At 54.6% G+C, this 20730-nt stretch overlaps 1 protein-coding gene across 1 annotated transcript; it reads left to right on the top strand.

Moving 5' to 3' along the window:
* Positions 1-546: 546 nt before the first annotated feature.
* Positions 547-20296, top strand: Dchs1 (dachsous cadherin-related 1). Its single transcript, XM_055597425.1, has 20 exons — positions 547-2387; positions 7181-7369; positions 7460-7691; positions 7828-8064; positions 8297-9322; positions 9529-9722; positions 9961-10057; positions 10150-10307; positions 10481-11342; positions 11428-11667; positions 11763-11888; positions 12502-12711; positions 13998-14876; positions 14996-15109; positions 15263-15474; positions 15563-15717; positions 15917-16047; positions 16130-16413; positions 16763-16901; positions 17218-20296. Exons 1-20 carry the CDS (start codon positions 603-605, stop codon positions 19827-19829), a joined length of 9882 nt encoding a protein of 3293 aa, XP_055453400.1. The 5' UTR covers positions 547-602; the 3' UTR covers positions 19830-20296.
* The last annotated feature ends 434 nt before the right edge of the window (positions 20297-20730 follow it).

Raw genomic sequence — 20730 nt, 5'->3', positions numbered from 1 at the left:
TTTTATTTTTCATTGTCTGACACCTAAGGACATTTTGTCCAAGTGGTCATTTCTGCCAGAAAGTTGCCCATCATCCTTAATATCTCCATTCCCTCTTCCCTTGCCTTTAGTACTGGTGGAAGAAAGGATTGGCAAGTCAAGCATGCTTACCATATACATAGATAGTGAGACCAGAAAAGGGGTATTTGTCCTGGGTGCAAAATAAAAAAAAAGAGAAGAAAAGGTCAGTCGCTTTAAGTTTGGAAACAGAAAAAAAAAAGTTTGTAGGCATTCAGTCCTGAAAAATAGGAGACTAATCTGCTTAGAGATGAAGTTCGCGGCTTCGGGGAATCCCGAAGGGCAGATCCCCAGGAAGGGGTAGAAATAGATGTTAGACGCGCTGCAGCTCAACCCCCTGCTGTTGCCGACTTGTCTGAGCTTTGGTGTGGTCTGATTCGCAGTCTCTCTGGCCTCTTAACCCTTCCCCACCATGACCCTTCCCTCTGCTTTTCTCTTAGGTCAGGGAGCCTGAAGCAGCGAGAGCCCAAGTTGGATCTGATCCAAACGCTGACATCAAGCTGGGCTAGGAGTCTGTCTGGAGCTTTGGCCGGACTTCTCCTGCCATGAATAAGGAGCTGGGTGCTGCACTCTTCTGCCCTGACATGAAGAGCTTCAGGACTCTCCTCCTGCTGCCGCTGCTGGTGCTGCTGGGGGCTAGAGTGCCAGGCACCTGGGGTCAAGCTGGGAGCCTGGACCTGCAGATAGATGAGGAACAACCGGCAGGCACGCTGATTGGAGACATCAGTGCAGGGCTTCCACCGGGCACAGCACCTCCTCCCATGTACTTCATCTCTGCCCAGGAGGGCAGTGGCGTAGGCACGGACCTCGCTATTGACGAACACAGTGGGGTGGTCCGGACAGCCCGTGTGCTGGACCGTGAGCGGAGAGACCGCTACCGCTTCACAGCAGTCACTCCTGATGGCGCCACCGTGGAAGTGACAGTGAGAGTGGCTGACATCAACGACCATGCTCCGGCTTTCCCTCAGCCTCGGGCCGCCCTGCAGATACCTGAACACACAGCCCTTGGCACCCGCTACCCCCTGGAGCCGGCTCGTGATGCGGACGCTGGCCGCCTAGGCACCCAGGGCTATGCACTATCTGGTGACGGGGCTGGAGAGACCTTCCGGCTGGAGATGCGTCCTGGCCCTGACGGAGCTCCGGTGCCCGAGCTGGTAGTTGCTGGGGAACTGGACCGGGAGAACCGCTCACAGTACATGTTGCAGCTGGAGGCCTACGATGGTGGCTCGCCCCCACGGAGAGCCCAGGCCCTGCTGGATGTGGCACTGCTGGACATCAATGACCATGCCCCAGCTTTCAACCAAAGCCGATACCACGCTGCGGTGTCTGAGAGTCTGGCCCCTGGCAGTCCTGTCTTGCAAGTGTTCGCATCCGATGCTGATGCTGGCGCCAACGGAGCTGTGACTTACGAGATCAACAGGAGACAGAGTGAAGGTGATGGGCCCTTCTCCATTGATGCACACACCGGGCTTCTGCGGCTGGAGCGCCCCCTGGACTTTGAACAGAGGCGAGTTCATGAACTGGTGGTGCAGGCACGGGACGGTGGGGCCCACCCAGAGCTGGGGTCAGCTTTTGTGACAGTGCATGTGCGAGACGCCAATGACAACCAGCCTTCCATGACTGTGATCTTCCTGAGTGCTGACGGCTCCCCCCGAGTGTCTGAGGCTGCCCCGCCTGGACAGCTGGTTGCTCGGATCTCTGTGTCAGATCCAGATGATGGTGACTTCGCCCACGTCAATGTGTCCCTGGAGGGTGGAGAGGGCCACTTTGCCCTGAGTACCCAAGACAGTGTCATCTACCTGGTGTGTGTGGCTCGGAGGCTGGATCGGGAGGAGAGGGACGTTTATAATCTACGAGTTACGGCCACAGACTCAGGCTCACCCCCACTGCGGGCTGAAGCTGCCTTTGTGCTGCACGTCACTGATGTCAATGACAATGCACCTGTTTTTGACCGCCAGCTCTACCGACCCGAACCTCTGCCTGAAGTTGCATTGCCTGGCAGCTTTGTGGCACGGGTGACTGCCCGGGACCCTGACCAAGGCACCAATGGTCAGGTCACCTATAGTCTGGCTCCTGGCTCTCACACTCACTGGTTCTCCATTGATCCCACCTCAGGTATCATCACCACAGCTGCCACACTGGACTATGAGCTAGAACCTCAGCCACAGCTTATTGTGGTGGCCACAGACGGGGGCCTGCCCCCTTTAGTGTCCTCTGCCACAGTTAGTGTGGCCTTACAAGATGTGAATGACAACGAGCCCCAGTTCCAGAAGACTTTCTACAATGCCTCACTGCCTGAAGGTACCCAGCCTGGAACCTGTTTCCTGCAGGTGAGTAGGCCCTGCCCACAACACTGTGGGCCGCACTAGGTCTGAGGGCTGCAGAGGACCCCAGAGCAGGAGCCTAGCTTTGCAGGTGTTGATAGTGACTTAAGCCAGAGGGTTTGGTTCTGTTCTCTGAGCTCCATTGTCTGTGCAGATGGTGTAATGAGAAGATGGGAGCAGGGTGCAAGAGGTGAGACCAGTAATCTCGGCAGGTGAGGAAACTAAGATGGCATATGGAAGAAAAGTGTTGTGTAGTGTCTGGAAACAAAAGAAAAGGTCTGCAAAGTCTCTAAGCTGCAGAGATGGCTCTGTATGGCTCCTGTTTCACAAGGAATAGGCTGGCATTTACGGGGCCCTCTGTGCTTAGTCCAGTGTTAGTCTCTGCTAGGAGAAACCTCCATCCATTCCCTTGGGTAGGAGCCTTGATGTCACACATGGACTCAAGGACAAGGACGAGAGATCATAAGAACAATCTAGTAAGATTCTAATGTGCAGAGAGGGAGGACCTCTCAGGGGAAGAGGCTAGGATGGGGGGGGCATGAACCTAAGGATGCAGCCTGAGGCCATATTGCAGAAATATTTGGCCACCATGTGGTAGGACTTTGCTTAGAAAACAAAGGAGGTCATTGAACTTTGAGTCAGGAAGGGCATGATTAGATTGTTTGCTTCTTGTTTTAAAGTAGCTAACTGGCTTTAAGGGTGAAGGATAGATGGATCAATGCATGAGTGTTAAATCATTCCTGGGCTCTGTAAGCCCAGCAATGTGCTCAGAGAAAAGAACAAGGAAAAGAGATATTCCTTCTCTCAGGCAGGACCCAGCCTCGATAGGGACATACAGCAATAACTAAAGCTGTGGAGGGTGGCACATGAAATGCTTCAGAAGCCCAGAGGAAGGGCGCAGAACTCAGCTTTGCTAAACGAATACTTTATGATGTGTGAACAGAGACACCTGGGCTACAAGAGCGCTGTTGAATCAACACCATGATGTTAGGACTACATGGGTTGGTCTCGGTTACATAGACGAAAATGAGTTGCGGGAGAGAAGACGAAACAGTCCATGGGCTAGACCTCAGTCTCTGACTTTTCTCAAAACTCAAGGGAAGACAAACCTGTCTTTTGGGAAGATGGCTTTGGTGACACCATGAAGTATAGCTGTGAGAGAGAATACTGAGGGCAGGAAGGTCCCTTAGGAGATGGGCTTGATGTATGGCCAACCACTAAGTATCTTCTCAGGGGCTCCCTGAGGGCCGGGACCTCCAGGCTAGGGCCTGGGTCTGGCTGCTCTCTTGCCTTCTGGCCAGATTCTGGATGTTCGCTGCTCGCTGCTGTCTGGCTGCCACCACCCACTCTCACATGTGTGTTCTCTCTCGGCCAAGGCCAGTGGATTATTGCTTCCAAACTTTTCTTCTCCCGGCTAGCTCCTAGAGCACAAGGTCAGCTCTCCAGGTTGTTTCCTGCAGTCTTCGCTGTTAGAAGGAAAGATAAAAAGGACCACTGGGAGTTCATAACTGCTACGAAGTCCTACCATTTGATTTATTCAAGGTACACTTATTAAACCTCCACCACCCATGCCACCGCTGTATTAGGGATACAAACTGTAGTAATGAATAAACCCAGATTGAATAAACCTTAACCTGCAAATAAATGACTTTTGTAATAAGAAAACTTTCATGATGGAGTCAGGGGCACTATGGAAGTTTTCCCAAAGCACGGGGACTTTTGAGTTGAGGCCTAAAGAATAAGAGAGAGTTTACGGGGTGATCAGACGGGCGAAGGGTTCCAAGCTAAGTGACTCATGTAGAGAAGCGAAGGAACCTGCCTTGTTTAAGGGGCTCCAAGAGTTCAGTTTTGCTGGAACTTGAGATGTGAGTTGAGAAGCCGTGACTGTGCCAGAGGCCAGCCAGTGAAGAGCCCACACCAAGCCAAGGAATTAGTTTTTCCTATATAAAACATTGAAGCTTTGGCTTATTTATTTTTATTTTATGGAAATTGGTGTTTTTCCCGCATGTATGTCTGTGTGAGGGTGTTGGATGCTCTGTAGCTAGAGTCAGAGACAGTTGTGAGCTGCCATGTGGGTGCTGGGATTTGAACCCAGGTCCTCCAGAAGAACAGGCAGTTCTGCCTACCAGAGGACACATTTAGGAATAGTTAGACTTTTTGTGTTGTTATAAGTGATGAGATACTCCGAGGATCCAGTGAGGCCCAAGATGCTGTTAATCATGATATAATGCACACAATAGCCTCCAGAGTTTAAACAACAACAACAACAACCTGGCCTAGAATGTCAGAGTATCAAGAGTGAGAACTCTTAATGTAGAGTATGGGTTGGAGCGTCAGACACCTATAAGAAGGGAATTAGAAGAGTCCAAGGGAAAGCTGGCTCAGACAGAGAGACACAGTCAATATAGGGGTGGTAATGACGGCTTGTTGAATCCCTGGCTGAGTGATATACCAGGCAAGGGAAAGGGAAGAACTGACTTCTGGCTTGAGCGAGCGGATGAGAGAGTCAGCAGGTTTGAAAGGATCATGGGTTTATTGTTGGACAGTTTAGATTTAAGGTCACCGTGGGACATCCAGGTGGAGATGTTGAACAGACATCTGGATGTCCAAGTTTCCAGCCTAGGGGAATTGTCCCCTAAGCCTAAAGCATATTAGAGATGGTGATGGTTCCTGAGCCTGGGAAAGTGAAAGAGGCCTGCAGGATGAAAAAAAAAAAGGCCAAGGAAAGAGTCCAGGGAACAGCATGAATAAAAGCAGCCGGAGTACAGTAAGTGGAGAAGGTCCCGGAGTGAGGATGAGCCAGGAGGAGAAGCAGATTACTATAGTAGCAAGAAATCAGAACAGGAGGTGCACATAGCAAGGCTGTCAGCGTGGGAAGATACGGTAAGTTTAGAGTCTGGTAAGGATGTTAGAGTTCATAGAAAAGGTCTCTTTTTGGTCCTTGAAGTGGTGCTTCTGATGAGAGCAGATAAGAGGAGAAGCGATGAGGACCCTAATAGCACTGAGGCAGTGAGAACCCACTGAGAACAGCCTGCATTTACAGAGAAGCCTCTGAGCAGGGGTCAGGAAATTTGCTTCTGCCTTGGTCAGTTCCAGTCAATGGCCCCTGCACCTTTTGGGGGTCACTTCCTGACAGCATCCTCCGACCGCTGTTTATTGCTTTCTTCCTGCAGCAGACACAGAAACAGCTCCTGAAGGCAGCTGCAGCTGTGCTGCTGTGTATGGGGATGGCTGCAGAGGGGAAGTCCGTCTCCTGGGATATCCGGGCCCACAGCCACCGTAAGGAGCTAGAGCAGGAGCTGTTTCCAGGGTTCAGCCATGGCAGGGTCTTAATGTCTCTCAGGAGGATAAACAATGGCACAGATCATTTCTGTCAAGGGCCTGGGCAACAATCAGAAATCCTGGCCAGCTTTCTTTCTGAGCACATTTTCTGGCTGAGAAGGGGAACTCTGCAGCTTCCTCTTGCAGCATATCATGACCCCAAGGTCTCTCTACCCACAAAGAACACTTTGTCACAGCCTGCAGCAGCCAGCCACCAGCTCAACCCACTGTGGAGGGCCTAGTGTGCACCCAATGTGTAAAACTTAGCGTGAAAGAAGGTTTTGTCACAAAGCAGGGTGGTTGGATGCCTATTCACTCGATGTACAAATACGCACAGCACATGTGCTCTTTACCTGGCCCTGTCCTTAGCTAAAGTGCATGAGCCACATCCAGAAATCATGGAGCGGATTCAACAGTGTAATGAACACCCTCAGCAAAGACTAGTCTCACCAGCTGGGGTTGATTGGTGGCACACTTGTAATCCTAGCATTTGGGTAGTGAGCAGGAGGATTTTAAGGCCAGTCTGGGCTGCGTAGTGAGATCCCCATCAACAAAGCAACACTCCCTGCACACAAGATTAGGCTTAAAAGTATCAATCTTAGTAACTATTCGTCAGCCAGTTCTCTGAGGTGAGCAGGAGACTTGATGAGGAGAGTAGATTCCTCTAGATTAGAGGTTGCAGCTCTTGGTGCTCTCCCTTGTACTTGGTGCTTGTTATATGCAGATGCATTACTCTCTGCAAAATTCATTTGTAATCCAGACACATGCAGAGATGAGTAGCTTAATATGTCAGTTCCCAGCTTGAGATTGAGACAGGTGACATTTTGCTTCTTGTCTCAGCTCCCGTCCTGTGATCAAGTGAACTTTCTGAGTTCTATTTTGGTGACACTTTTTGTTGAATGTTTGTGCTTTTTGTTAGTGATTTTGTTGTTTAAAAACAGTCCCCAAGTAGAACAGAAGAGTTCCACCTAGTGCAGTAGAAGGCTGTGACGTGCCTTTTAGAATGAAATGCATGCATTAACTTTGGTCAGACATGAGTTATAGTATCTAAATGTAGCATGGCTGCGTCTTTATTGTGTCCGTGAAGGCAATGTTAATGAATCAGCACTATATATCAGAGTGCCTTCGAACACACATCAAACAAGGCTGATGGCTGCAGCGGTGCTGCCGCCCACAGGGACCCATGCAGAAGAAAGTCTGTCTCCTGGGATATCTGGGCCCACGGCCACAGTAAAGAGCTGTTTCCAAGGTTCAGCCTTGGCAGGGTCTTATTTGCCATTTAACAAAAAAACAATTGTAACCAGAGCCTCCCAAGAACCTAAGTGGTGGGATCTGGCCTGGGGTTTGGGTTTTGGTCTGTGTTCTAGTCCTCTGTGTGTCCACCATGCAGGGTCCTTGGGCACCAGCTTTATGACCTCTTTAGCTCTGGCTTTTCTGACTAGCGAAAGGAGGCATCGCTTACTCCAGCCTCTCCCCAGGTGACAGCCACAGATGCAGACAGTGGCCCATTTGGCCTCCTGTCCTATTCCTTGGGTGCTGGCCTTGGAGCTTCCGGATCTCCCCCATTCCGCATTGATGCCCACAGTGGAGATGTGTGTACCACCCGCACTCTGGACCACGACCAGGGACCTTCTAGCTTTGACTTCACGGTGACAGCTGTCGATGGGGTAAGTAAACAGACCTTGGTCAGGGAGATTGGGGTGAGTTCTCATCAGGGCTAGACAAGACCTACCGACTGATGACTACTGTCCCACCAGGGAGGCCTCAAGTCCATGGTGTATGTGAAGGTGTTTGTGGCTGACGAGAATGACAACCCACCTCAGTTTTATCCTCGGGAGTACGCTGCCAGTTTGAGTGCTCAGAGTGCTCCAGGCACAGCTGTGCTGAGGGTCCATGCCCACGACCCTGACCAGGGACTGCATGGGCGACTCTCCTACCACATCCTGGCTGGCAACAGTCCCCCACTCTTTGCATTGGATGCACAGTCAGGTGAGGCTCCTCCCACTCCCATCACCAGGGTCTCAGCTGCCTCTCCCCGCCTGCCTAAACGATACATAGCCTCCTCTTTACAGGACTTTCCCCCTATTCTTTCCCTCATCTACTCTTGCCTCTCTTCCTTGTCCAGGGCTGTTGACCGTAGCCTGGCCGTTGGCCAGACGGGCTAATTCTGTGGTGCAGCTGGAGATTGGGGCTCAGGATGGAGGTGGCCTGCAAGCGGAACCCACTGCCCGAGTCAACATCAGCGTTGTGCCCGGAACTCCCGCACCACCTATATTTGAGCAACTACAGTATGTTTTCTCAGTGCCAGAGGATGTGGCGCCAGGCACCAGTGTGGGCATAGTCCAGGCACACAACCCACCAGGTATCAGATATCCCAGTGCAGTCTTCCAGTGCCATCTCAGGGTGACCCTAGAGCAGCACACCGCGGGGAGCTCTAGTACAAAACTGTGTGGCCCACGAATACCACCCCAATGCCAACCAATTTCCCTGCCAACGCCTGCCCATTACTCTGTGAAGCATAAATATGGGAACTGCCCTTCTTGGGATTAATAGATGATTCCTACCTATTTCCTAATGTCTCTCTTTCTCCCTAGGTCGCTTAGGGCCTGTGACCCTCACCCTATCAGGTGGGGACCCCCGAGGGCTCTTCTCCCTAGAATCATCCTCAGGACTATTGAAAACACTCCGCCCTCTGGACAGGGAGCTTCTGGGACCTGTCCTAGAGCTAGAAGTTCGAGCAGGCAGCGGAATCCCCCCAGCTTTTGCTGCGGCTCGCGTCCGGGTACTGCTGGATGATGTGAATGACAACTCTCCTGCCTTCCCCGCACCTGAAGACACCGTGCTGCTGCCACAAAACACTGCTCCAGGGACTCCCATCTACACACTGCGTGCTCTAGACCCCGACTCTGGAGCTAACAGTCGAGTCACCTTTAGTCTACTTGCCGGGGGTGATGGATCATTCACCGTGGACCCTACCACAGGCCACGTACGGCTTCTGGGACCTCTGGGGCCTCCGGGGGGACCAGCCCATGAGTTGGAGGTGGAGGCCCGGGATGGAGGTTCCCCACCACGCACCAGCCGCTTTCGACTTCGTGTGGTGATTCAGGACTTAGGAATCCACGGGCTGGCCCCACGATTTGACAGCCCTACCTACCGTGTGGACTTACCCTCAGGCACTACCACTGGAACTCAGATCTTGCAAGTGCAGGCCCAGGCACCAGATGGGAGCCCTGTCACTTACCATCTTGCAGCAGATGGAGCCAGTAACTCCTTTGGCCTGGAGCCACAGACTGGGTGGCTGTGGGTACGGGCAGCACTAGACCGTGAGTCCCAGGAGTTATACACATTGAAGGTGTTGGCTGTATCCGGTTCTAAAGCTGAATTGGGGCAACAGACAGGCACAGCCACTGTGAGGGTCATCATCCTCAACCAAAATGACCACAGTCCTCGCCTGTCCGAAGAGCCCACCTTCCTGGCTGTAGCCGAGAATCAACCCCCAGGGACCAGTGTGGGCCGAGTCTTTGCAACTGACAGAGACTCGGGACCTAACGGGCGCCTGACCTACAGCCTCCGACAGCTGTCGGAAGACAGCAAGGCCTTCCGCATCCACCCCCAGACTGGTAAGCATGAGACCTCACAGCCTCATCTCCAGACTGGCAAGTACCCAGACAGGATCCCCAGCCCAGATCTTGGCTGTGAGGATCAGGATTCAGCCTGGAGGTTAGCCCGGGTACCTGCCCGCATTTCCCTCCCAGCCATGGCTTATCTGTAGTCCCCTGGCTGTGCATACTTAAACATCCATCACAATCTCCATCCTCACTTCCAGGGGAAGTGACTACACTCCAAACCCTGGACCGGGAGCAGCAGAGCAGCTTCCAGCTCCTGGTGCAAGTGCAGGATGGGGGCAGTCCACCTCGCAGTGCCACGGGCACTGTGCACGTGGCAGTGCTCGACCTCAATGACAACAGCCCCACCTTCCTGCAGGCGTCGGGGGCTGCTGGTGGGGGCCTCCCAGTACAGGTAGGTAAGGCACCTGGACCGTGCTCTGAAGAGCTAAAGAGGATGGGAGGCTCTTTCCGTCAAGCTATGTAAGGCACCAGGGTCGTGTCCTGAAGAGCTGTAGAGAGATGGGGAGGGTCTCCCCGTTAAGCTGTGGCCTCTCGGTAAGAGGGACCACCTCCTGGAACAGGTATAAGACAAAAGGAAAAAGTGTACCTATATACAGGAGAATGAAAGCCAACCCTGGGTTATTCCACAGGTACCAGACCGTGTGCCTCCAGGAACTCTGGTGACAACTCTGCAGGCCAAAGATCCAGATGAAGGGGAGAATGGAACCATCCTATACACCCTAACTGGTATGGGGGGCAGGGAGGAGGGAGCCTGGGAATGGTCTCGGGGCATGCCTCGCTGACTGCCAAAACCTCATCCTTCCTCTGCTTGTCCCCAGGTCCTGGCTCAGAGCTCTTCTCCCTGCACCCTCACACTGGGGAGCTGCACACTGCGGCACCCCTGATTAGAGCAGAGCGGCCTCACTATGTGCTAACTCTTGGAGCTCATGACCAGGGCAGCCCGCCTCGAAGCGCCAGCCTCCAGCTGCTCGTGCAGGTAGGGGCTGGCTGCCTCTCTTAAAGTCCTTCGGTCTGGCCACCTTCCTGTAGATGCACAGTTTTGAGATCCTTGTTCTCTCTTTGTCAGTCTGCTCTGAACACCCTTCCCTACTACCCACGAAGCCTTACAGGGTTCCTTCTGATTCAGTTTTCCCGCTCCATCTGCAATAGGTGCTTCCCTCGACTCGCATGGTGGAATCACCAGAGCTCACAGAACCTGACTTGGCGGCAACGGTGCCTGTAGTGCTGACGGTGACAGCAGCTGAGAGCCTTCGACCAGGATCCCTGTTGGGTTCCGTGGCGCCGCAGGAGCAAGCTAGTGTGGGCGCACTCACCTACACTCTGGTGGGTGGCGCCGACCCCGAGGGCACCTTCGCGCTGGACTCGGCCTCAGGTCGCCTGTACCTGGCCCGTCCCTTGGACTTCGAGGCAGGGCCAGCCTGGCGCGCGCTTACGGTGCGCGCCGAGGGGCCCGGAGGCGCCGGCGCGCGGCTCTTGAGAGTGCAGGTGCGCGTGCAGGACGAGAACGAGCACGCGCCCACCTTCTCGCGCGACCCCTTGGCCCTGGCGCTACCCGAGAACCCCGAGCCCGGCGCCACGCTGTACACTTTTCGCGCATCGGACGCCGATGGCCCAGGTCCCAACAGCGACGTGCGATACCGCCTGCTGAGGCAGGAGCCCCCGGTGCCCGCCCTGCGCTTGGACTCGCGCACCGGGGCGCTCAGCGCTCCCCGTGGCCTGGATCGGGAGACCACACCCGCGCTGTTGCTGCTCGTAGAAGCCACCGACCGGCCGGGCAATGCCAGCCGCCGCCGGGCAGCGCGCGTCTCGGCGCGCGTCTTTGTCACGGATGAAAACGACAACTCCCCGGTCTTCGCCTCCCCCTCCCGGGTGCGCCTCCCGGAAGATCAGCCGCCCGGGCCCGCGGCGCTACACGTAGTGGCTCGGGATGCAGACCTGGGGGAGGCTGCCCGAGTCTCCTATCGCCTCGCGGCTGGAGGGGACGGCCACTTCCGCCTACACGCGACCACTGGTGAGAGTTGGGCCCGGGATGGGAGCGACGGTGCTGAAGGGCAAGGAAGGCTAAGTTGTCCACCAACCGCTTTACTGCTGCCTAGGAGCGCTGTCCGTGGTGCGGCCTCTGGACCGGGAACAGCGAGCCGAGCATGTGCTGACAGTGGTGGCCCTGGACCACGGCTCCCCGCCACGTTCATCCACTCAGCTCCTCACTGTCAGTGTTGTTGACGTCAACGACGAGGCACCCGCTTTCCCTCAGCAGGAGTACAGCGTCCTCCTTCGTGAAAACAGTCCACCTGGTACCTCTCTGCTCACTCTGAAGGCAACTGACCCTGACCTTGGTAAGACCTGTGGGAGTGAATTGTGGGAGGGATGGAGCAAGGGAATAAAAAAGTATCCTTACCCTCTGATCATCCTCCATGCTGCCTCTCCTCAGGGGCCAACGGACAAGTGACTTATGGGGGTGTCTCTGGGGAAAGCTTCTCTCTGGACCCGAACACTGGAGTTCTCACGACTCTGAGGGCCCTGGATCGGGAGGAGCAGGAGGAGATCAATTTGACAGGTACAGTAACAGGACCTCCAGAAGCTCGAGGTGTTGTACAGGACAGAGCTCCTGCTGCATTTTGAGAGCGTCAAGGTGGCTGTGGGAACTAGCGTCTAGCCTGCCAACCCTAATTCTCCAGGCACACCGTCCCCACCGGGCCCTCTGCACCCTGGCTTACACCACAGCCACGTGGCAGGGGAGCATATTGCTATTAGCTGAGAGGTGAAGTGACTTGCTCAAACTAACAGGGCTTTGAAGTGGCAGGGCTGGGAGTTGAGTCCAGGCTTTGGTACCTAATTTATTGTCTTTTCTGTCACATCACCACTAACGGAAGCTGTATCTTGCATGTAGTCTGCATGGAAGGTAGAAAGGAAAAGAGCTTTTCTGTGTTATGTATGTATGTGTCATATATGCCCTTGTGTGTTATGTATGCCCGTGTGTTATACATGTCCACATGTGTTATGTCTGCCCTTGTGTGTTATAGATGCCCATGTGTGTGCCCCTGGGGTGTGCTATGAGATAAACATTTTCTGTTTTATACATGTATCTGGTGAACATGTGTGAACACTGGGGTATGGGTTTCTCCATGGCACGGGGCAGGGTAGACCTTGCTGATTTTGTCTCCCCACAGTGTATGCCCGGGACAGGGGCTCGCCACCTCTGTTAACTCATGTTGTAGTTCGAGTGACTGTGGAAGATGAGAATGACCATACTCCAACCTTTGGGAACACCCACCTCTCCCTGGAAGTGCCTGAGGGCCAGGATCCCCAAACCCTCACCACACTGCGGGCCTCTGATCCAGATGGGGGACTCAATGGACAACTACAGTACCGCATCTTGGGTGAGAGGCGTCCAGTCCCACGAGGCTAGCACCTTCCCCCGGTTCCTGCTGCTTCTTGGCCAATGTCTCTGTGTCTCTCCTCACTTCCTGTGTGTGTGTCTCCTGCAGATGAGTGATTATGGTGCTTCTTCTAGCGCATCTAGTTCTTTCTTTCTCTGAACTTGATTTTTTCATCCTGTTCCATTTATTTATTTATTTATTTATTTATCTATCTATCTATCTATCTATCTATCTATCTATCTATCTATCTCTCCACACAGAGTCGGTCGTTCTCAAACTTCTTTGGCCTCAGGGACTCAGAGATTCTAAAAAGCTTGTGTGTAGCCAGGTGGTGGTGGTGGTGTACACCTTAAATCCCAGCATCAGAAGGCAGAGGCAGGTGTGAGATCGAGGCCAGCCTGGTCTACAGAGGGAGTTCCAGAACAGCCATGGCTACACAGAGAAACCCTGTCTTGAAAAACCAAAACCAAAACAAAACAAAACAAAAACATTTGTATGTATATGACAGGGTCTCAACTGTGTTGCTTAGGCTGGTCTTGAACTCATGATTTTTCAATATCAGGCTCCACAGTAGCTGGGATTACATCATTAACCTAGCTACACTCTTTTTATATATATATAATTTTTTATTTATTATAATTTATTTACCTAGCTACACTCTTAAGCTTTGAGAACCCTAAAGGGTTCTTATGTAGCATGTTAAAAATCAATGTTTTCTGTGTTTCATATTAAAACTTACCAAAAAGTTAAATATCGTGGAGGAACAAACAAGGATAACGCTTGCTCTTTCTGAACCGGCACGAGAAAATGTCAGGGTTTCGAACAAATTGTTGGCCAGTACTGAGGATGCAGTGCTCTTAAATGTAGCTGAAGGCACCAGCACAAGCCGAATCTCCGAAAACGCACCTCTTTCTCCCTACCTAGAATATTCTGGTAAACACAGTACACACTATGTGTTCTACCAACCAAGTGATAATGTCACACAGATCCACAAACCCCACTGTACATTTGTGAGATGAGAATGAAAAGACTATACAATGTCTGAGGAAAATGCTTTGAACTTGTATAGATATTTAAAGGGTCTCGGGGACTCAGGGGCCCCAAGACCACACTCTGTGTGTGTTCTCATGTCCTTGCTTGCCCTTGGTGTCTCTGTTTTCCCTTTATCTTTGTGTCTCCTTGCCTCTCCCAGCTCCTTTCCACCATTCGCTCCCTGCGGTCACCCACAAGTCCCCACCCATGCATAGGCTAACATGTGCATGGCTGTGTGTGCATATCCTCTGCAGATGGGGACCCTTCGGGAGCCTTTGCTCTAGACCTTACTTCTGGGGAGTTTGGCACCATGAGGCCGCTAGACCGGGAGGTGGAGCCAGCATTCCAGCTGCAGATAGAGGCCAGGGATGGAGGCCAGCCAGCCCTCAGTGCCACCTTGCTTGTGACGGTGACAGTGCTGGATGCCAATGACCATGCCCCAGCCTTTCCTGTGCCCGCTTATTCTGTGGAGGTACCTGAGGACGCACCTGCAGGGACCCTGCTGCTGCAACTACAGGCTCATGACCCCGATGACGGGGACAACGGCCGGGTGATGTACTACCTGGGTTCAGGTACAGTGGGGGCCTTCCTGCTGGAGCCTACCTCCGGGGAGCTGCGCACAGCTACAGCCTTGGACAGAGAACACTGTGCCAGCTATGCCTTTTCTGTGAGTGCAGTGGATGGCGCAGCTGCCGGGCCCCTGAGCACCACAGTACCAGTCACCATCACAGTGCGTGATGTCAACGATCATGCACCTACCTTCCCCACGAGTCCTCTGCGCCTCCGCCTACCCCGCCCGGGTCCTAGCCTCAGTACACCAACCCTGGCTCTGGCCACGCTCCGAGCTGAAGACCGTGACGCTGGTGCCAATGCCTCCATTCTATACCGGCTGGCAGGCACACCACCACCCGGCACCACTGTGGACTCCTACACTGGGGAAATCCGTGTGGCTCGCTCCCCTGTAGCCCTGGGACCTCGGGACCGTGTCCTCTTCATCGTGGCTACTGACCTTGGCCGTCCAGCTCGCTCTGCCACTGGTGTGGTCATCGTTGGGATACAGGGAGAGTCTGAGCGTGGACCCCGCTTTCCCCGAGCTAGTAATGAGGCTGTGCTCCGTGAAAATGCACCCCCAGGTGGGTTCTGGGTTATATGTTCCATATTTGAACCCCTGGGAGAAAGGACTGGGGTAAGTCATTGACAATGTAGTGACTATAATCCAGCCAATACATTTCTTCTCTTGCCTTCCCTTCAGGGACTCCAGTTTTCTCCCCAAAGGCTATCCATTCAGGGGGCTCAAGTGGACCAATCACCTATAGCATTCTCAGTGGGAATGAGAAAGGGATATTCTCCATCCAGTCTAGCACAGGTAAGGTACAGGAAGTCTTGCAAGGGGAAAGGATCCTGGAGGAGTAGGTTCTCTGGGCCAGAGGAGTTTTCAGTGGGAGGAGGAGTTGCCCTCAGAGAAGGAGGCTCCAGAGCAAGGAAAGGAGACATCGCTGACGCGGCCTGTCTCCCACAGGAGCCATCACAGTTCGCTTGGCAGAGGGGCTGGACTTTGAGACAAGCCCACGGCTACGGCTGGTGCTACAGGCAGAGAGTGAAGGAGCCTTTGCCTTCTCGGTGCTGACCCTGACCCTTCAAGATGCCAATGACAACGCTCCCCGTTTCCTGCGGCCTCACTATGTGGCCTTCCTGCCAGAGTCCCGGCCCTTGGAGGGCCCTCTGCTGCAGGTGTGGGCTGCGATGGGGTGGCAAGGGCTGGAGCTGGTCAGACCTGTCTGCGGCCAAGCCGGTGTGAACACTCTTCTGCACTCACCAGGTGGAAGCAGATGACCTGGACCAAGGCTCTGGAGGACAGATCTCCTACAGTCTGGCTGCATCCCAGCCAGCCCGGGGCTTGTTCCATGTAGACCCAGCCACGGGCACTATCACTACCACAGCCATCCTGGACCGGGAAATCTGGGCTGAGACGCGGTGAGAAACGCTTGGTACCTGTGGGTCCAAGACCCCATCTTAAGGCTGTATGGATTCAAGCCCTATCTTTCAGTTCTCTCACTCCCTAGGCCACACCTTAAATTCCTCCAAAGCCAAGCTTTGTCCTGAACCCTCCTAGCCCTTCCCAGGGTTCACTCCTAACTCTAGGCCCTGCTCCCTGACTATGCTCTATGTCTAGGCTGGTACTGATGGCCACAGACCGAGGAAGCCCAGCCCTGGTGGGCTCAGCTACCCTGACAGTGATGGTTATTGATACCAATGACAATCGCCCCACCATCCCCCAGCCCTGGGAGCTCCGAGTGTCAGAAGGTGAGGGCTGAGTAAAACGGGAGGTACAAAGGGCTCCTGTGGTGAGGAGAATTCTGCAGTCACCTTTTCCTGTGTCTTGCAGATGCACTGTTGGGCTCAGAGATCGCACAGGTAACTGGGAATGATGTGGATTCTGGACCAGTGCTATGGTATGTGCTGAGCCCATCTGGGCCTCAGGAACCCTTCAGTATTGGCCGTTATGGAGGACGTGTCTCCCTCACGGGCCCCCTGGACTTTGAGCAATGTGACCATTACCACCTACAGCTGCTGGCGCATGATGGGCCTCACGAGGGCCATGCCAACCTCACAGTGCTTGTGGAAGATGTCAATGATAATGCGCCTACCTTTTCACAGAGCCTCTACCAGGTACCAGCTCTTTCTGGTTGCACCCATGCCTGGGCCTGGGGCTGTTCCTGTTGGAGCAATAGGACAGAGGTAGAAGTGGGCGGACTAGTCTGGATGTGGAGGTTGATGGGGAAATGAGTAGGGAGTGTCTCATTTTAGGCTGGCTTTCCAGGCCCTGCGAACTGCACCCAAGTTCTGCATCATTCGGTGAGAAGGAAGAGGGTGGGCAGGTCTTATTCCAGTGCTAAGGAGTATGCTTCTAAAGCAGACAGCAAGCACAGCTTATGGGACCAAGCTTCACCTCATAGGCTGAGAGGGACAGGAGGGAGGCAGGGAAGCTTGGCCACAAATACTTCCTGTTACTCTTCAGGTAATGATGTTGGAGCACACCCCTCCTGGCAGCGCCATTCTCTCCGTCTCTGCTACCGACAGAGACTCAGGAGCCAATGGTCACATCTCCTACCACCTGGCTTCCCCTGCTGAGGGCTTCAGTGTGGACCACAACAATGGTATGTCTTTCCCAGAATCTGATCCTTTATCATCGACTCAGTTCTAAAATCGGTTACTTTGTCACACCTTGATTCCTGGAACTCTGTCTGACCCAGGGAGGGCATCCACCCGCCCTCATCTTTAATAACGGTCCCTGCTCAGTGTATGTCTAGAGGCTGTTTCTTGAATGTGGACTACCTGAAGATGTTACATACTGTCCCAGCGCATGGACAGTTCCCATGAGTCTGACTCCCAAAGCCATTGCCCGGACCCTGGAGAGTTCCTCTTGTCAAGGTGACATTACTGAATGCTTGTTTCTTTCCCTTCTCATCTCAGGAACTCTGTTCACAACAGTAGGAGCTGTGGCCCTGGGCCATGAGGGGGCAGGCGTGGTGGACGTGGTGCTGGAAGCTCGAGACCACGGGGCTCCAGGCCGGACAGCACGGGCCACGGTGCACGTGCAGCTGAAGGACCAGAATGACCATGCCCCGAGCTTCACGTTGGCACACTACCGTGTTGCTGTGTCTGAAGATCTGCCCCCTGGTTCCACCCTGCTCACCCTGGAGGCCACAGATGCTGATGGAAGCCGCACCCACGCCACCGTGGACTACAGCATCATCAGCGGCAACCGGGGCCGAGTCTTCCAGCTGGAACCCCGGCTGGCTGAGGCAGGGGACGGGGTCGGACCAGGTCCCCAGGCTTTGGGCTGCCTAGTGTTGCTTGAGCCTCTAGACTTTGAAAGCCAGACACAGTACAACCTAACTGTGGCCGCAGCTGATCGGGGACAGCCTCCCCGGAGTTCAGCTGTGCCAGTGACTGTCACGGTACTGGATGTCAATGACAACCCACCTGTCTTTACCCGAGCATCCTACCGTGCGACGGTACCTGAGGACATGCCTGTTGGAGCTGAGATATTGCATGTGGAGGCCTCTGATGCTGACCCTGGACCTCATGGCCTTGTGCGTTTCACCCTCAGCTCAGGTGATCCTTTGGGGCTCTTTGAGCTGGACGAGAACTCGGGTGCTTTGCGACTGGCCCGCCCCCTGGACTGTGAAACCCAGGCTCGACACCAGCTCGTGGTGCAGGCAGCTGACCCTTCTGGAACACACTTTGCTTTGGTGCCGGTGACAGTTGAGGTCCAGGATGTGAATGACCATGGTCCAGCCTTCCCATTGAACCTGCTCAGTACCAGCCTTGCTGAGAACCAGCCTCCAGGCACGCTTGTGACCACACTGCATGCAGTTGACGGGGATGCTGGGACTTTTGGTAGACTTCGGTATAGCCTGCTGGAGGCAGTGCCAGGGCCTGAGGGTCGTGAGGCATTTTCACTGAACAGCTCAACAGGGGAACTTCGGGCACGGGTACCTTTCGACTATGAGCACACGGGAAGCTTTCGTCTGCTAGTGGGCGCTGCTGATGCTGGAAATCTCTCAGCCTCCGTCACTGTGTCAGTGCTGGTTACTGGAGAAGATGAATATGACCCTGTGTTCCTGGCTCCAGCTTTCCACTTCCAAGTGCCGGAAGGTGCCCAGCGTGGCCACAGCCTGGGCCATGTGCAGGCCACAGATGAGGATGGAGGAGCTGATGGCCTGGTGCTCTATTCTCTGGCTACCTCTTCCCCCTATTTTGGTATCAACCAGACAACAGGTGCTTTGTACCTGCGCGTGGACAGTCGGGCACCAGGAAGTGGAACAACCAGCTCTGGGGGTGGGGGCCGAACCCGACGTGAAGCCCCTCGGGAGTTAAGGCTAGAGGTAGTAGCGAGAGGGCCTCTGCCTGGATCCCGGAGTGCCACAGTGCCTGTGACTGTGGATATTACCCACACTGCTCTAGGCCTGGCACCTGACCTCAACTTGCTATTGGTGGGGGCTGTGGCAGCCTCTTTGGGAGTTGTGGTGGTGCTTGCCCTGGCAGCTCTGGTCCTGGGCCTTGTTCGGGCACGGAACCGCAAGGCTGAGGCAGCCCCTGGCCCGATGTCACAAGCAGCACCCATAGCCAGTAGCTCTTTACAGAAGCTGGGCCGGGAACCCCCAAGTCCGCCACCCTCTGAGCACTTGTACCATCAGACTCTCCCCAGCTATGGTGGGCCAGGAGCTGGAGGACCCTACCCTCGCGGTGGCTCCCTGGACCCTTCACATTCAAGTGGTCGAGGCTCAGCAGAGGCTGCAGAGGATGATGAGATCCGAATGATCAACGAGTTCCCCCGTGTGGCCAGTGTGGCCTCCTCACTGGCTGCCCGAGGCCCTGACTCAGGCATTCAGCAGGATGCGGACGGATTGAGTGACACATCCTGTGAGCCTCCTGCCCCTGACACCTGGTATAAGGGCCGAAAGGCAGGGTTGCTGCTGCCAGGAGCAGGAGCCACTCTGTACCGGGAGGAGGGCCCCCCAGCTACTGCCACAGCCTTCCTGGGGGGCTGTGGCCTGAGCCCTGCCCCCACTGGGGACTATGGCTTCCCAGCAGATGGAAAGCCATGTGTAGCTGGCGCACTGACGGCCATTGTGGCTGGTGAGGAAGAGCTCCGTGGCAGCTATAACTGGGACTACCTGCTGAGCTGGTGCCCTCAGTTCCAGCCTCTGGCCAGTGTCTTCACAGAGATTGCTCGGCTCAAAGATGAAGCTCGGCCATGTCCTCCTGCTCCCCGCATCGACCCACCACCCCTCATCACTGCCGTGGCCCACCCGGGGGCCAAGTCTGTTCCCCCAAAGCCCGCAAGCACGGCTGCAGCCCGGGCCATCTTCCCACCAGCCTCCCACCGCTCACCCATCAGCCATGAAGGCTCCCTCTCCTCAGCTGCCATGTCCCCCAGCTTCTCACCCTCACTCTCTCCTTTGGCTGCTCGCTCCCCCGTTGTCTCACCATTCGGGGTAGCCCAGGGCCCCTCAGCTTCAGCACTCAGCACAGAGTCTAGCCTGGAGCCGCCTGACGACACAGAGCTGCGCATCTAGCTGTGGCCCTAACTGGGCCCCGACCTGGGACACGTCCAGTGTCCCCAAAGCAGGCCCCATTCTCAGCCTGCCCTGGGCAGCCTTGGACCATGACTGGCCATGGGGAGGCCACCACCAGTCCCCAGCTCTCCACCCCAAACTCTTATAGTTGGGACAGGTCCCACATTTTACCCCAGTCTCCTCAGCACTAGGACCACAGAGGGTCTCTTGGTCACTGACCTGTGGTAAGATCCAGTATGGGGAGAAATAAAAATGAGGCAACAGCCTTGGATCTCTTCAGCCAAGACTTCCTGCCCTGTACCAGCACCCTGTGATGGAGCTGAGACTTTATTTATTGGGGGTAGGGGGATGGGGGAGGTCCCACCAACCTGTTTGGGCCCAACTTCTTTGGGTTCCTCTGACACCCCTGCCCCTGCCCAGAACAAGTGCCAATTCTCACTCTGGAGCCTTAATAAACTGCAGTTTGTATCCAGCCTCTGGCTCTATTCTGTCAGGGTAACCAGAAGTCGCCTGGCATAGTGCTGTGGATACCTGGCACAGGACTTTTGGAGGCCCAGAGGGAGGAAGCACACCCAGGCAGCCGTAGTAGGGCTGGGAGCTCACAAGCCTCAGGCTCTCTGCAGCACTTCCCTGGACTATGGGCAGGACCTCAGATGCAGTGGTTTCCTGGCACTGGGAACTCACAAGCCTCTGGCTCTCTGCAGCTCTTCCCTTGACTGTGGGCAGGACCTCAGATGCAGTGGTTTCCTGGAAAGACTGAGTTGGGGGCAGTCTAGAGTTGTAAGACTGAAGGTCTGGAAAAAAGATGGGGTGGTTACAGGAGTAGGTAAGGGAAGAGATTCCCCAACCCTACCCTTTGGAACCACGAAATGTCCACATTAATAAGTCGAGTCTGAGCCAG

This window comes from Psammomys obesus, unplaced genomic scaffold (assembly GCF_907164565.1).
Source record: "Psammomys obesus unplaced genomic scaffold, mPsaObe1.curated_primary_1811, whole genome shotgun sequence".
NCBI lineage: Eukaryota > Metazoa > Chordata > Mammalia > Rodentia > Muridae > Psammomys > Psammomys obesus.
The sequence above is the reverse complement of the archived record's forward strand: the minus strand, read 5'-3'. Positions and strand labels throughout refer to the sequence as shown.